Here is a 17,668-nt window from a genome sequence, read left to right as displayed (position 1 = left end):
AAGATATGCGAACTATCTTCCACAGTGGGATGAGTTTTAAATGGGATGAACACATTAGGCAGTTCCATTTGAATTGCATGCACTCTCTTAGAGAGATTCAACCTGAATCTTCCACAGAGGGAGGGTGAATTTCAAATGAAGTTGCAAATGTGTTCATTCCATTTGAAATCTACACTCCCCCTGTGGAAGGTATTTCCAAAATCTTCCACAGGGGTAGTGTGAATTTTAAATGGAATAGCCCAATCCATCTCGACTGTACAAAATGGTCTAGTATATGGTGACATTTTACACAGAGTCTTCCTGAGGGTACATATTTGCGTTGAGTATGCAGGATGCCATATGCTATATAAAGCATCAAGAGAGATGGATCATAACCGCTTAGGGAGGAGATGTTGATCCATGAGGCTGGCATTCAGATCATGTGAAAAGAGCAGTTCGTGACATCATTTGTGACACATGGCATTTTCTTTTTTTTTGTCTGAGGCTGTGATAGCTTGTGATTTCAAAGATACATGTATGGACTCAACATATGCATACAAATTTCAAAATTGTTCTATTCTATTCTAATCTATATTCTACAAATTGTTATTTCTCGATGTAGGCACAAATTTATGAAGAAATTTTCCTATCCATTAAGGGGGTACTACACCCCTGCCCAATTTTCGGCCTATTTTTGCATTTTTCTCAAAAATTATAACATATTGGAGACAAGTAAGATATATGTATCAGGGACAAGGACTACAACTACTGCACTAGAAATTTTATTTCAGTACAGACAACAGTTGTGAAGTTACAGTAAAACCAGAGGGAAAACTAATATTAGATCAATAAATCAATAACTACTTGCTTTGAGTTGCTGAATTTTCAGTAGGGCCTACAGTAGTTGTAGTCATTGCCACTATAATATACATCTTACTTGTCACCAATGTGCTATAATTTTTGAGAAAAATGCAAAAATAGGCACAAAATTGGCCAGGGGTGTAGTACCCCCTTAACACCTTTGTTTCCAATGGACATTTTATTGTGAAATGTCATTGTACAAGGAATACATAAAAAAAATTCCACATAGCCCCCGAATGAAAAGTATTTACTTAGCTTTGTAATTGGTCAAAAAGCATGTCCATGAATTTTACATCCGAACTAGAGGCTATTAAATTTTTACGAGCCTTTTTATTTTACATGTAAAGCCTATGGGTGTGACGATTAGAAATGGACGGCAATATTGAAAAACCCTCATTTTGGGCCATTTTAGACACTAAAATGCCCATAAAAAAAGAATAGCCTCTAGTCCGGATGTAAAATTCACACACAATGCTACCTGAGTGAGTACAAACATAATTAAATACATTTCATTAGGGGGCTATAGCAAAAACAAAAAATGTCCTATACCTTAATGGTTATGGAACAAAGGTGTTAAGTTCACACATTAGGCCATTTTAATTTAAAAGTTTGTCACACGCAGTAGTAAAATCACCAATTATTTGTGCATTATTCCTGCTGGATTTAGTTTTTTTCCCCTCTTTTTTCTTCTTCCAAAATCCACCACACAAAACAGGCCTTGCCGTCTAGATTTTAAAGGCGAGTGGTTTGGTTTTAATCACTCGCTAGCATGATGCTAGGCGAGTGGTTGATTTTTCACAATACACTTATTGGGGTATAATCAAGTAGAGCTTTGACCGTTTTAAAATGGTATTCGCATTCACGCGCTAAAATTTGTACCTTTCTTCGCTTTGAGGAGTACAAAATCGATTAAATACGGAATTTGCTGATTCGCTCACTGGCTGATTTTGTGAGATTCGCAGCAAGTGATATTTAGTGTCCATGGCGAGTGGAAAATTTGCTCACTAGAAATTGAGTTTGGGCGAGCGGTGGTGAGTGAGAGCGATCGCTCGCCTCAAACGACAAGGCCTGCACAAAAATCTTATTTCTGATATCATCAGATGTAAAAAATAGTCATAAATCTCAATAAATCCTTCATCTTAAAAACACAATGAAACTATGCATGCATATTCCTTGGCATATGTATGCATGTACTTGTCTTGCTGGTCTGTTTGTAAATACACTAGCACCAGCCTGCAGATAGTGTGTGCATGTGTTATGTGGGAAGGAGTAGCATTATTTGGATTTAATAGGGCCTGTCCACTGCCAGGGACAGATAGGGGGGGGGGGAGACAAAAATTCAAGTGAAGCCAAAACTTATACAACTGCAAATGATAATGTTGATTTTGAATATTTTTTATTTGAATAGCCTGCAGTACATGTACCTACCTAGCCTTACACATGCCAAAGTTTTGGGTTCCAAATTTGGAAACAGTAAATGGTCAAGATACATGATACATGTATCATGCAAGTGTAGTGAGAAATTTTGCATTATTTTTATGTTTCTGTACTGTGTTTCTAAGCCCTTTTTAACCGTTTTACAAAAAATGTATTTTACATTGTAAAAAATACCCCATGAATGCATGCCAAAAATGTCTTGCTCTCCTACCCTATTTTTGCCTTGCCAAAAATCTCTTGCCCACTCATTTTGACCTGCCAAAAATTGCTTGCCCACCTTTTGCCCTACCAAAAATTGCTTGCCCTTATTCCCCCACCTGTACAGTTGTTGAACACCTGTAAACTTTCACAATATACTGTATGTGCACCTACAATCCCCGAAATATGTCTTGATACATTAAAGCGTCTTTAGGGGAAAATAAATCCCCCACTCCCCCGTGCAATGTTGAAACGTGCAAATGTGTTCAGCGTGTCTCCAAAGTGTCGCAACATTGAATGATGTGGGTGGGGAAGGGGAAAGTGTTAATTGATGGCCCAGCTTTCTTCTAATTCCAAATATTGAACATTTTTATCCACATTAAAAATACACTTTTGATTTCATTCAAGATGCCTAAAGCGTTCCAAGGACACCTTTTTCACCTTTAACAAAAAACAAACAAACAAGTACTTAAGCCTCAAAGGAACATTGTAGCTTTGATACTGGCATATCAATTATAGTGTCGTACTATTACGCTGACTTTCGTATTCGGCGTGGAGGACGATTTCGACCTCCTGGTTTGTTTACAAACAGAGAGGTAGACAAAAGACCGTTCCGCTTGTCCAAACACTCAAGTATCAGAAGGATGGTCCACAATAGCGTGATTCACGTAACATGAATAGGGATTAAAAAGCTGTCACGTAGAACCATGTGCTTCTATTGTCCAATTTGCCATCAAGATTTCATATGGAAACAGTTCAGACCCAGTACACAATCATGTCAGAAATTAATATTTTGTTCTGGGTCTGATTATTCGGACTAGCATATCAAGTGTTTGAATTTTACATACATTTTACAGGATACAGGTACATGTACCATACTTACTATTATACTGGACTCCTTTGGCAAATTTCCTTTGCAGGCTTTGGCCCATGGCCTGTACCCCACTGGGTACATTAGGCCTTCCTTGAATCTGAAAATAAATAATAAAATAAATAAATGTAGATATTTATATAGCGCTTTATGCCGTAAACAGCCTCAAAGCGCTTTACATTTATTCCGCCGTTATTAGAATATGTCGGAACCACATTTGCAGCCTACAATTGGTGCAGGGTTCATCAGTACAACGACTGTGACTACCCCTAACAGCTTCCCATTACACCTGGGTGGGGTGGGGTGAGGCAAGTGAGGCAAAGCGCCTTGCCCAAGGGTGCAACACGGTGGTGGAAAATGAAAGATATGCAATGACATAAATAAATGCAGATCACGAGCTAACGAATGTTGCCGTTTCACTAATAATCACAAACTGTACTGAACATTATTCTGTTACAAAATGAAGGGATCTAACAAACAGTCCACCAAATACATTGTACTGAGCACTGTAAATACAGTATGGATAACATTTTTACATATTTTAGCATGCATTGAACTTAACATGTATTACAGACCCGTTCACCATTGTTTTAGCATAATGTACGTATGCACAATTGACTGTCTTTTGGTGAATCTCTGCCCCTGCTCCCCCAATTCAATGTTGGACAAAGCCATGTTGTCATCAGGTCCGTGAGACCCTCCCAACATTGAAAGATGCAGGGAGTGGGGAAGATGGGATACAGGGCAGACTCTAGTGCCGTACTATTACGCTGACTTTTGTATTCGGCGAGGAGGACGATTTCGACCGTTCCGCTTGTCCAAACACTCAAGTATCAGAAGGATGGTCCACAATAGCGTGATTCACGTAACATAGGGATTAAAAAGCTGTCAAGTAGAAGTTGTAGAACCATGTGCTTCTTTTGTCCTATTTGCCATCAAGATTTCATATGGAAACAGTTCAGACCCAGAACAGGATCATGCCAGAAATTAATATTTTGTTCTGGGTCTGATTATTCGGACTAGCAGACTCTCTACTTCAAATTCATGACAGACCTGGACCTGGACCTGTAGGCTGTATTACTCGCCTTCTTAGGCTAATGAAAGTAATTCCAAGTTTCCCATAACTCGCCTGCATCACTTTATCATTTTGGCCATGATTTTCACAAAAAAGTTAAAAACTGACAATTGATAATCAGAGATGCATGTATTCAGTACATGTACACAGTATTTATGTGGACATTTGCCACATTCTCTTACCCGATACTTTAAATATTCAAATGAAATTTTCACTGTAAATCAGATATCTACTATAATTACTACCGTACCCATAACTACGCTAACATTCTTGGATGTTGTATTGTATACCAGTGGCGTAGCGTGGGTCATCACATTGGGGACACCGACCATGATTGGGGGGCACAAGCTTTTAACAATTTTACAATTTCAGATCGATTGGGGGGCACGTGCCCCCTGCCCCTATGCCACTGTTTATTATCTCCAAATTCTTCCTGCAGAAGTAACTGGAGTGGTGATTTCAAGAGAGGTCTAATTTTGGAGTTGAAGTTTGGCATCACAATATTCAGCTAAAGCAGCTCTCTATTTATTTTGAAGGCTGAAGTTGTATGATAAATGTTCCACTCTCGAGTCATCCTCAGGGGAAAATAAATTTATCTAAGAGTGAATGTTCACCTCCTTGGTGGTCACATAGTAGTCTACACACACCATTCCAGATCAATTGGGAAAATGTGAAGTTCTTAGCAGAGAAGACTTCAGTCTTTATCATAAACTGATAATGACCCTATCTACGGACCTGAGTATGCTGAGCCTGAGTTACAGTTACTGGAACTAGGTAAATAATGGCAATGTTAGCCCAAGTAAAATAAAAAACACGTTTTTTATCACAAAATCAGTGTAAATACCCATAGAGGAGAGCGTGGCCTAGCGGTTAAGGCATAGGACTGTGAACCCAAGGGTCAAGGGTTCGAATCCCAGGTCCGGCTCTTTGTGTCCTTGAGCAAGACACTTCACTCTACTTGCTTAGTGCTTCGGAGCCGGAGGGCACTTTAAGCTGTCGGTCCCGTGTTTTCTCACATTAATGTAGTGTGCATGTTAAAGAACGTCACAGGCTATTCGAAAAGAGCAGGGGATCATCCCGGTCATGTTGACTGTACTTCAAAATACACTCATCTACTCTAGGTTCCAGAGTAAAAAATAAGTACAGCTTGTCTGTACGCAGTCAATTCAATAGAGAGACGTCAGAGAGAGTGGTCGCACTTTTCGGAGCTCCCGTTTTTACACCAAATTTTTCTAATTTATTCTCCACTTTTTCGATTTATTCCAAATTTTTGCCCTTATTACCCTCTCCGCTATTTATTCGACACCGTTTTGGCGACTTTTGGAGAATTTTTGGACCACTGGAGCTGTATTTTAAAGACTTTAAATTTTTCCCGCCATTGGATGTTTTGATATTGGATACGTGGATACCATTGTTGTGCAATTACTGCTGCGTCACCGAGTTGTTTTACTTGAGTTCCATCATCGCTTGCAGATTTACTTTCTACAACTCATCCACCCAATTTTTAACCAATTTTGATGTGTTATTTTACTGTGGACTTTTAGGCGTTTTTGAACATTTTTAACCTGGATTCAACTTCAACTCATCAGTGTGTGCAATTTTTAGTCGTGACGTAGCCTACTGCTTCAATTTTAACTGACCGGTTCCACCATGTTTTTATTCGCATTGGATCGCCGTGGGAGATTTTTGGGATCATACTCTTTGGTTTGTATGGCATTGTACCTTACTGTGAGACACTCAGGACTACACGGAAGATAAGCGGTAGGATCATTCCTTTTTTTGACTCAACTTTCAATCCTGTTGACATTGATGTGCCGCTGAACTTTATAGACTATCCGTGCAATTTCACCGAGGCTTACAAGTTTCACATTCATGCAGTGCGAACCCGTATGCGGGGAAGGGTATTGTTATGAGCGCCACGCCCTTTCTTGGCTACCCCAGGGGAAGATTGCCCCTCTTCCTCCTTGTTAATTTGCTCGCTGGAGATATTAATTTAAAGCCTGGCCCCCCAGTGGCTAGTGGCTAATGATAATTTCCTGTCACAGAAAGTGAATTTTCCTACCAGGAAAGATGTGAATGGGACTGAGGACACACTTGATTTATTGCTCACCACTCATCCTTCTCTGATGCAAAATGTGAGGCCACATGCAGGCATAAGTGATCATTGCATCATCCAGAGCACCATTTCCACCAAAGCCAAGCTTCAAGTTAAACCCCCCAGAAACATCCCTCTGTGGCGTAAGGTCGGCGAGAGTGAGTTCAAAGCAAGATCGTCTATTTTGAGCGAAGAATTCTTTGCTCGTCTGCGGAGACAAGTACCGTAGAGGAAATTGGACCTGGTTTAAAGATTCTCTGAACTCGCTTCGTGGTTGAACTAGTTCCACATAAGCGTGTTAAAGGTAGACCGCCGGCACCGTGGTTTAACTCCAAGATGAAGCGACTCTGCAGCAAGAAGGAAAAAGCTTACGTGAGAGCAAAAAAGAGTGGTTTAAGATCTGATTGGGATAAGTTCTGCAGTATCGGCAAGCAAGTGGACCGAGCTCTCCGGAAGGCACACAGAGAACATGTGCAGACAGTAGCTGAGTCAGAAGACCCCAAAATATTTTGGCGTTACATCAGATCCAGGCGCCAAGATAACACTGGTGTGCAGCCACTGAAGGTTGACGGCGAGCTGTTTACAAGTGACTCTGATAAAGCCCAGGTTCTTGCTAACCAGTTCCAGAGTGTTTTTACAAGAGAAGACTCAGATCCGGAATCAATGCCCATTTTGCCTGATAGTCCATACCCAGACATGCCTGAGATTAAAATCCAGACTGAAGGAGTCGAGAAACTTCTTAACGACATCAAAGTTTCCAAAGCAATTGGACCAGATGAGATCCAGAACCAGGCTTTGAAACTGGCGACTCACGAACTTGCGCCTATATTGACTTTCATATTTCAACAGTCCTTGGACTCTGGTTCATTGCCACTCGACTGGAGGAGAGCAAACATAAGCCCCATTTTCAAGAAAGGTACCACCACCGATCCTGCCAATTACAGGCGGTGTCCTTGACCAGTACATGTTGCAAATTGTTGGAGCACATCGTGGATAGTCAGGTGATGAGACACTTGAACAAGTTTAACATCATCGCAGACAACCAACATGCTTTTAAATGGCGAGATCCTCTGAAACCCAACTCATCCTCACTTCACAAGATTTGCTACAGAATCTGGACAGTAAACATACTACTGACTTGGGAGTGCTTGACTTCTCAAAAGCTTTTGATGTCATGCCACATACATTAACCGGCTCCTTCTCAAGATAGGATATTATGGCATCAGAAACAAAACCAAAGAGTGGATTGCTTCCTTTTTAACCAAACGTTTCCAGCGTGTAGTGGTGAATGGGAACTCATCCGACTGGAAACCAGTTCTCAGTGGAGCTCCACAGGGGACAGTTTTGGGTCCTCATCTCTTCCTCATGTTCATAAATGACATCCATGAAAACATCTCTAGTACCACCCGCTTATTTGCTGATGATTGCCTGGTTTACAACAACATCAAGTCAGCTGAAGATGAACACCAGCTACAAGCAGATTTAGACAAAATGGTTGAGTGGGCCCAAACATGGGGCATGAGATTTAATCCATCAAAGTGTAAAACCATGAGGATCACCCGCAAGAGGAATCCAGAACCTTGCAACTACTCCATGATGGGAGTCGACCTACAATGTAGAGGAGACGAATAATACCCAGTATTTAGGTGTCCACTTTCAACGTGATCTTCGTTGGAACAAACAGACAGAGTATGCTACATCAAAAGCAACCAGGGTGCTTAACTTCATCCGAAGAAATTTTTATCACTGTGCTCCATCTGTCAAGGAAAAATAATTATTGTACTTGACGCTCGTTAGACCCCACTTAGACTATGCCACAGCTTCTTGGGACCCCTTTACCAAGAAGAACATTGACACCATTGAAAGAGTCCAGAAGAGGGCTGCAAGATTTGTGTCCAACACTTATGGGCAAGATACCAGCATCACTGCCATCCTGAAAGAATTGAATTGGTCCTCGCTTCAGGAAAGAAGGAAGTGCCATCGGCTTACCTGCTTTTATAAGATCCTGAATGGCCACCTGGAGATTAAGCACTCCGACCACATCAAGCCCAAAACAACCAGACCCAGAAGAGGACACTCACAGCAATTCCAGCAGCAACACACAAACACAGATGCAAATGCAAACTCATTCTTCATCCGAACCACCAGGGAATGGAACAGGCTCCTTCATACCACAGTAGACCAGCCTTCACCATTGACCTTCAAAACAGCTCTCAAATCCGACCCTGCAATTCACATCAATTAGACCACTCTCTCCGACCTCCAGTTAAAACTCTTTTTGGAGTATTTAGGAGGAAGAACTACCAAGTACCAAGTAACGCAATACGACAATACTCATACATATATGAGGGAGGCACTTATAAGGAAGAACAGGCCTCCAGAAAATTTTTTGCTGTCTGGGAACTTAATGACAAGTGCTGGAAATTTTCTGTGAAATAACTGAAATAGGCCTATGTGCGCGTAGCGGACATCACGAGCGCAAAGTCCTAACGGCCGGGGTCCAGGGCCCGCTGAAGGGCCCTGGAAGCTCTCAGGGTTTAGATGCTCTCTTGTGCAATCTGAGCCTTATTTTGGAACAGTTTTCTATAAAAATTTACATCCTTTTTCACAAAAAAACACAACTTAAAATTTCAAAGTATTACTGTCAAAACTCACAAATTGCCAACAATGTTGTCATTTTTTTGTCGTAAGTCATAGTACATATATAGTATATATGATTGATACCGGATATAATCACATCTCGGGCTCAACCGATTATTGGATGTCGGTAAAAAAAATTCAAAACACAATTTTTTATTTGTTTTTTAACATTTTTTTAGAAGTATTCTGCAACTTAGACCTATTCTGAAGGGCTAGGATTATTCACAGATAATTTGAAAAAAAAAATGGAAAAAAATTACAGTTTGTTATCCTTAATATGTAAACCATTAACTAGTGTTTACCTCTTCATGTAGCACATATTATAAATGCATGGAAAACCAATGCATCTATAATATGTGATAGATGAAGAAATAAACATTAGTTAATGGTTTGCGTATACAGGATAACAAACTGTAATGTTTTCGTAATTTTTTCTTGATTTTTTTTTTTTTTTTTTAATTAACTTTTAATGCTGAAATTTCATAATAGGTCCAGTGGTTCTCCAAGGTCGCTTGAAAACTTTGAAAAAAAAAAAAAAAAAAAAACAATTTTTTTTTTTTTTTTTTTTAGCATTTTTTTTCTGTGACCTCTGTGACCTTTCTGGGAACGCCGTTCCCGCGTTCCCGCGGTTTTTGGAGGCCTGAGGAAGAAGAAGAAGAAGAACTGTGATTTATCACATGTAGGGCCTATACATGGGTAGTTCACCACGTAAATTTGTATGGCTCAAAATTCGGACCGCTCGCCATTAAGTTTACTGCTTTCTGTGTTTTGAAATTTGGTGACGTTTTAACGATCCCCGATCGATTATTTTAGCTGTGTCACGTCACATGCATGGCGCTGGTGGTACCAACCAAACTTCAGAAAAAAAACACCTCGATTGCCGATAACGATGTGATATGGGACTTACATAGGATTACACAGAGATATTTCTTGCCAAAATTTGACCATTTCTAGGCAAGTTGGCCCTACTTTGTTTATGCGTTATGTGAAAAAGGACAGTCTTAAGTAAGTATAAGTGCAACGCTTTTGATGTTTTGATGTTTCGGGAGACTGGGAGGGATCAGAACCAAATGATGATGGAGCCTATTCTTGAGTGTGTAATATTCCTTCACCACATTATCGTACGGTAAGAGGCTTATACGATGGACAGATAGTATCAGTTTGTGAATGAGGACATCGTAAAAGTTCCTTGTACTATATACAAGGGTAGTTATTGGTTTACACCTGTAATAGATGCAATAATGAAATGGTATAAAATAATGAATAATGAAATGGTCACCTACACAGTCATGAAAAATAATGTAACGGGAAACTGGGAATTGACTTGTATTAGCCTTTATTAAGTTTTTATTGAATTTTAACAAAACTTTTTTTAAATACCCTTACCTGTTCATTTGTCACAAACTTCTTGAGTGCCGACAACATTTTGCTTATAGAACTTCACTGGTTAGGAAGCAACAGATTGATGAAAGTTAATTTTGGCATTTAATTTTAATTTATTTTTCCCACTGTTTGGGATCCGACGAGGTGAAAATGATGTGGTTGGCGGTCGATCAAATGAACTTTTTCTCCAAAAATTGTTATTTTGCAACAATGTTAGCTTTCATATTCTAAAAGGACTAAAGCTACATCAATGTTTTCTATACACGTTTCTGTAAGTATCCTCCCGTCATACAGTGCAGAGAGTGTAGCCTGTAGTCAGTGTCACTCACTGGAGTCTCAGTCTGCATCTGTCAGAGAGGTCGTGTCAGAATTGATGAAGTCAAAACAAATCCTGTGTCTAGTGCCAGATAAAATAGCTGCAGAATACTTCTTATTAACCACTATCAACAATGGCAATCGAACCGTAGCAAGCAGTACTTGTCTCCTTACTAATTCATTTCAACATGGTAAATATAATGTCGACAAAATACATATTTTTATCGAAAATCTGCCCTTTGACAGTAGATTGATCATCCACAGTCTGCTGGTGCCGTGCAACACCTTTGACGAAAATAAGAAACATCCGCCTGACGTCATCTAATTAGTTCACTATTGCATCGATTTTACCGCCTAAAATTATATTTTCATTAATCATAGTCTCAATAAATTACTTAATTTTATTATTATCGAGGTTTTCTGTGAATTTACTTTGCTATTTTATTGAAAACATGAAAAATAAACGTTCAGTATTCATCCGCTTGTGTGAAATGTCGTCTCAACCTTTGAACTATGAACCCGGAAATACTCTTACAGCTGACCTGATTATAAATCTCACGTGTGGTTTGTTTACAAACTTGACTCGACGAAGCAAAAGTTTGCTGTAAATTTGTAGAGGGTGAATTCGGTGATGGAGAAAATATGCGGTGCTTGTCGAGTGTTGATAAGAAATCAGTTAGCATCGTCATATGTTCGGGCAGTGATAAGATCACAGCATTCAGGTACCGGTATTTTATAAATTCTCTGCCTTCAGTCATGCAGTTCAACTTGACATGCTCAAGTTCATGAGTTCAAATGTAAGCTTTCTTCATTTTTTAATAGATCACTGCCAGTTGTAGTAACTACAAATTTCGAACGTTTGAGGACTTGTTCTCAAGTTGTAGAAGGTGCCATATAGGGTCTACGTCTACGTAAAATACTAGGCAGAACCCATAAGTCAGGGTGTAGAGCCAAGGGTGAGGTCTATGCTCATGTGCGGTGCATTGACCAGATGTGCAGGCAGTGCTATGTACAAGATGACAATCATCGTGCAAGTAAAAAGGGAGGCCGCTTAGATGCTGGCTGTTACTGCTCCCCGGAAGACCTCCACTGAGGGGGCGGTCAAGATTGATGCGGGGAGGGTATTCCACCAAATAATTGTGCGAGGAAAATATGAGTTCTGATAAAGTTGGATGCGTGCTGGAATAATCAGGAATTTATTTGGATGGAAGTATCTGGTGTAGGTTGTTGACATTGGAGTGAGGTAGTGCTCTGGATTGATGGCAACCAGCTGTGAACGGATCTTGTACATCAAGATGAGGCTTGCTGCCTGGCGTCGCTTCTCGAGGGTGTCCCATTGAAGATCTTCCAGCATGGCCGACACACTATCTCGACGTTGGTATCTTTCGAGAGTGAACCTTGCAGCCCGGCGTTGAACCATTTCAATCCGCGTCACGTCTTTCTTGATGTACGGGTTCCACACGGCACTACTATACTCCAGATGTGGACGAACCAGTGAGATATATGCTTGCTGACGGATCTTCTGCGAGCAGCCACGAAGGTTACGACGGAGGAGACCTAATATTCTATTTGCTTTCCGGGTGACATTGGTGATGTGGGTTTGATAAGACAGGTTTGAAGACAAGGTGAGGCCCAAGTATGGATGTTCAGATACGGTGGTCAACTGGCTGCCTCCTAGATGGTACTCTGTGAGGATGTTGTTACGACGGAGAGTGAATCGCATAACATGACATTTGTCGGTGTTAAATTGCATCTGCCATGTTGTTGACCACTGATGAAGACGATCTAGATCTTGTTGAAACATATTGCAATCATGGATGTTAGTGATGGATCGGTACATGAGGCAGTCATCTGCGAAGAGGCGGAGCTGGGATGTGATGCCGGATGGTAGGTCATTAATGAATGTCAGAAACAAAAGTGGCTCTGGCAAGTACCGTCCTTGCGGAACCCCTGATGTAACTGGGACCGATTCAGATGACTGCCCGTCGATGACCACTCTTTGCGACCGCTTGGTGAGGAAGTTTTGAATCCAGAATAGTAAAGACTCGTTAATTCCGTAGTGGTGGAGTTTAGCTAACAGTCGCTGGTGAGGAACACGGTCGAAAGCTTTGCTGAAGTCCAACACTACAGCATCCACTTGTTGGCGGTCATCCAAAGCTTTGGCAAGATCTTGAGTGGTAACGACAAGCTGAGTTTCACAAGACCGTCCCGGACGAAATCCATGCTGGGTGTCAACTAAAATGTGATGGTTATCATAATGTCCCATTATTTGACTGAAGATTATATGTTCAATGATTTTGCTGCATATTGAGGTAATGGATACGGGGCGATAGTTAGATGGTATACTTTTATCCCCCTTCTTGTATATAGGCACAATGTTGGCAGTACGCCAGTCGGATGGCACCACACCGGAGTCTAATGACTGCTGATATATAAATGACAAAATTGGGGCCACTTCAGCAGCACACTCCTTCAGAATCCGGGCAGGGATCATATCAGGTCCAGTTGCCTTTTTGATTTTGAGTTCCTGAAGAAGTTTGAGGACCCCATCAGATGATACTGAGATGTGTTTCATAGGTGGAGCTACTGGTTTACCCATGTCCGGTATATTGGAGATATTCTCACTGGTGAAAACCGATTGGAACTGATTGTTAAAAGTAGTAGCTTTGCCCTTTGCGCTAAACATAATCTTGGATCCATCTTTTAAAGATGTAATATTGGAAATGTCCTGCTTTAGGGAACGAACGAAGCTCCAGAAAGATTTGTTGTTTTTATCATCCGGATCAAAACACATTTTGTTTTGATAATCCCAATAGTTATGTCTGACTTCCTTCTTTAATGCTTTTTGATATGATTTATAGGCATCCCAGTCTGACGAGCTGCCTGCGTGGACTGCCTTGTTGTATAATTTTTGTTTCTTTTTCGCTTTCTTTCTGACCGCATTGGTGATCCAGGGGTTGGACTGGCGAGCTTTGGACATTTTTGTTGGAATGAATGATTCCATTAAGCCATTAATTTCATGCTTAAACCTGTCCCAGTTGTCCTGCACAGAATAACTCTCAGGATCATTGGCAAAAAACTGTTGTTGGAAGCCCAAGAGGTTAAATCGTAGGCCGTCCATGTCGGCCTTGCCACACAAAGATCTTCGAGGCACTTTCTTGTTGAGTTTAGGTTTAAAGTTCACATCGAAAGAAACAACCTCATGGTCACTTATTCCTGCAGATACATCACAATTACTAATGAAGCCAGGATGGGAGGTAAGCACAAGGTCCAGGATGCTGCGAGTTGCTCCAGATATTCTGGTAGGCTTAGTAACCATTTGATCTAGGAAGTGGTCATTGCAAATATCTAGAAGAGCAGAGCACTTAGTTGGTTCAATGGCATACGGTTTAACCGAGCGGTTTACCCAATCAATGTCGGCTAAGTTAAAGTCACCTCCAATGATGACAGTAGCGTTCTTAAACTTAGAATCAATATCTTTTAGCGATGAAGATAGGCCCTGTAAATTGGAGATGGGTGATTTGGGAGGGCGGTAGAATGATCCCACAACAAGGGGCTTATTACCTTGAATGTGTAGCTCTATCCACAAAAGTTCTGATTCTGTAACAGTAACATCACATTCTGTAGCAATAAGAGAGTCCTTTACCATAATGAACACTCCCCCTTTCCTTCCATGTGACCTGTCACGTCTGAAGGTGGTGAAGCCAGGGGGGGTGATTTCGGGTGACAAAATGGTGCTATTGAGATGCGACTCGGTTCCGATGATTATGTCCGGTCTGTGACTATCTATGAGCACCTGTAAATCAGGAAATTTACTGTACAGACCATCACAGTTCACCACAATAAATTTAAGATTTTGGTTATTATGGGGTTTCTTTTTACTAGTGGTTGATCTGTTGCCCTGTTGTATTGTAGGTAAAGTATCTTCATTTTGTAGGCTAGAAGATTCTTCAGTATCTGATGACTCCAGGAAGCTAAAATAGTTAGACAATGGCAGACCAGAGATGGAGTTGAAAGCAGGTGGGCTTACATTAGACTGGCCGCAATCACTACAAATCCATGCAATGCTGGAATTAGCATAAGTTTCGTAAAGTTCAGTAGGCATGCCCATGCAAGCAGTATGATACCAACCGTCGCATGAGTCGCATTGTAGGCAAGATTGGCCCCATTTTGCAGGTTTATGGCAAACCAGACAAGGATATTTTATAGGGCGTGGACCTGGATTAAGTTCAGTGTCATTGGCAAGAAGTAAGATCACCATCAAATAGGCACGATTACTTCGAGAGCTAAATTTGAATGATTTGACTGGTTGACGTTTTAATGCATTGAAAACATGAACTGGTTTGGCTTCTGTAATATCAAATCTGTCGATGTTAGACGAGACTGTAAAGGACGGGTCTTTAAAGTCCAAGCCAGCCAATTGAATCCAGTACACAACAATGTTTGGGGTTGAAGCTTGATGAGGAAAATTTCCATTGGCATTGGTGTCATTTCCCGATTTAGCATGGTCATGGATGTATTTGGTACCAGCGTGAAACTCAGTGAGCACATGCATGAGGCACATGACCATAATAGTCAGAGAGAAGGAGCACTGAAGCAACTTCATTGTGAAGGAACAAATAATCCAAATTACATTTGGTTGAGTTGAGATTTAGTAAAGCTTATCTGGGTCACAAAGTCGAAGTTAGATATAGCAGCCACGCCCACAATGTCAATGTTCAATAAAGTAAGCTTAATAAAAAATGGAAAGAGCTCACCAAAATAGAGATGATGCAGCAGCAGTAACCACATCAAATAAATTCCAGATAGGCATGCACTTAAAACTAGAAGAACAAATGAAGATCTTCAAGGATGATTGGATGATATTTTCCAATGACTACTGGCGGGAAGCCGGGTGCAAAATTTTGCAGCCTTGTCCACACAGTCACAGTTGGTTCCAAAATGGAGAAATGCAATGGTGATCAAACTCCACTTTCAGCAAAGGATTCCGGAAACCAATAGACCACAGTAGTGTTCCACGATCTTATTGATGATTATGGGTGAGATTAATGGTGAAAAGAACACCACACGAGTGACATTTGAGCAAAAAATAACAGAGCTGACACAAGACGATGTCAACCGGACATGAGCATAGAACCAGGGTGGCTGGAGTGTTAATTATTTTCATTATAAATGTCGCAAAATATTAATATTGACAATAATTAATAACCTGTTTCACGGTCACCTCTCCATATATTCATACATTGCTCACCTGTGTTTTCATATCATATTTTGTGGTGAAAAATGATTACAAATGTGTAATTTGCAATCATTTTTGGAGTAACGATTTCTTCGAACCGACGGCTAAGTGTGTATGTGAATGCACATTAAGCACATACAAACACATACACAGCACCTGTTGGAACTCCCGGTCGGAGCCGGGAGTTTCGATTATTGGAACTGGATCACTGCATCATCGTGCATGCATGCATGGTTGGCATGACAGTGCAGTGTGAGTCTGTTTGCACTGTTTTTAGTGCTATTCTATGCACAAACACTAAACAGGTTTTAATTTTTCGTGCATGCTCAGCCAAAATTAAAATCATTTTCTGTTTTTGAGGCCATTAATTGGGAATTGAAACTTGAAAGATATGCGGCGTCCGTTTTTCAAATCTCACGCGGTATCAAAATGAAATGGTATGAGTGAACCTCCACCCCCCCCCGGGTCTCAAGCAAAGCGCAAAGCACTTAATGCATAGTAAATCCCAGAGTCACTTGCACAGAACGTAAACTTGAGAACAAGTCCTCAAGCATTCAAAATTTGTAGTTAATACAAGTTAGACTGGGCTGTGCAATAATTTACCCAGTGGCGGCACCACGGGGGCATGAGGGTGAAAATGCCCCCGTCAGAACTCTTGCCCTCTGTAGTAAAAACCCAAAATTACTTAAAATGTCACCTTTTTGCGGTAATTTTGAGCAAAATTTGTTGATTTTGCCCCCCCCCCTGAAATTCACTTTGCCCCTCAGTGCCCTCCGGAAAAATATTCCTGGCGCCGCCACTGAATTTACCTCAAGGCCGCCTGGATCGGTAAAATATGGTGCACCAAAATTTGTTTGCCCCTCGGGTTCGGAATACCAAAATATCATTTGCACATCAAATTTTTAGGAACTCTATTTTGTAAACCTTACAATGTAATGGACTAGATATTCCCGTACATGTATATTTAATATGACGAGATTCATCGCAAAACACAATGAATGCCATTTCTGAACTTATTGAGTACAAAATGGTGCTAATGACACGTCAAGGACTGCCTAATGAGGAAAGCGAGAGCAATCTCTCTACTGCTCTCCTTAAATCTGATACATACATATAAATGTAGGAGAGTGATTTTTAATGTAGCTATCCTTAATTGACTGTTCTCTCCTTACATTCCATTATGCTCTAAACAGCTCTCCTTGAAGGCTCCAAATCTAGAAGAGCTACAAAATGTATTTAATGCTCCCCTGCAAATTCCAAACAACAGTCCCTGTAACTCTAAAGTATACTTTTTTGAGATATGGTCAAAGTATTACCCGGTACATATTTTCTGATTATTTACTCTATATTTTAGCAGCTTAAGGTGGGACTACACCCCTTCATAAATTTGTGACTATTTTTGCATTTTTCTCAAAAAATAATAAGATACTGGTAACAAAAGTTGTTATAGGGACAAGGAATCCAGTTACTATGTGACTCAAGACAAGCGGTACGTTATTTATGATAAGAAAAGAGGTACCAGGGTTCGATTTAGAGGGGTTTTACATGCACAAATGCATGTAACTTTGGCTCTGT

General features: G+C 40.6%; 2 protein-coding genes across 2 annotated transcripts in view; one reads left to right on the top strand and one right to left on the bottom strand.

Annotated features, from left to right (window-relative positions):
* The window catches only part of LOC140138809 (rab-like protein 6), a 45,918-nt gene extending 34,791 nt beyond the window's left edge, over positions 1-11,127 (bottom strand). Inside the window, exons 1-2 of the mRNA XM_072160581.1 lie at positions 10,543-11,127; positions 3,359-3,446 (exon numbers count right to left, since the gene is read on the bottom strand). Coding sequence (XP_072016682.1) covers positions 3,359-3,446; positions 10,543-10,581 — 127 coding nt within the window. The 5' untranslated portion in view covers positions 10,582-11,127. The remainder of the gene's footprint in view (positions 1-3,358; positions 3,447-10,542) is intronic.
* A 275-nt stretch (positions 11,128-11,402) lies between these two features.
* Positions 11,403-17,668, top strand: part of LOC140138801 (aspartate--tRNA ligase, mitochondrial-like) — a 48,699-nt gene continuing 42,433 nt past the window's right edge. Inside the window, exon 1 of the mRNA XM_072160572.1 lies at positions 11,403-11,576. Coding sequence (XP_072016673.1) covers positions 11,486-11,576 — 91 coding nt within the window. The 5' untranslated portion in view covers positions 11,403-11,485. The remainder of the gene's footprint in view (positions 11,577-17,668) is intronic.

This window comes from Amphiura filiformis, chromosome 18 (assembly GCF_039555335.1).
Source record: "Amphiura filiformis chromosome 18, Afil_fr2py, whole genome shotgun sequence".
NCBI classification, from domain to species: Eukaryota; Metazoa; Echinodermata; class Ophiuroidea; order Amphilepidida; family Amphiuridae; genus Amphiura; species Amphiura filiformis.
This window is presented reverse-complemented; position numbering and strand designations above follow the sequence as displayed.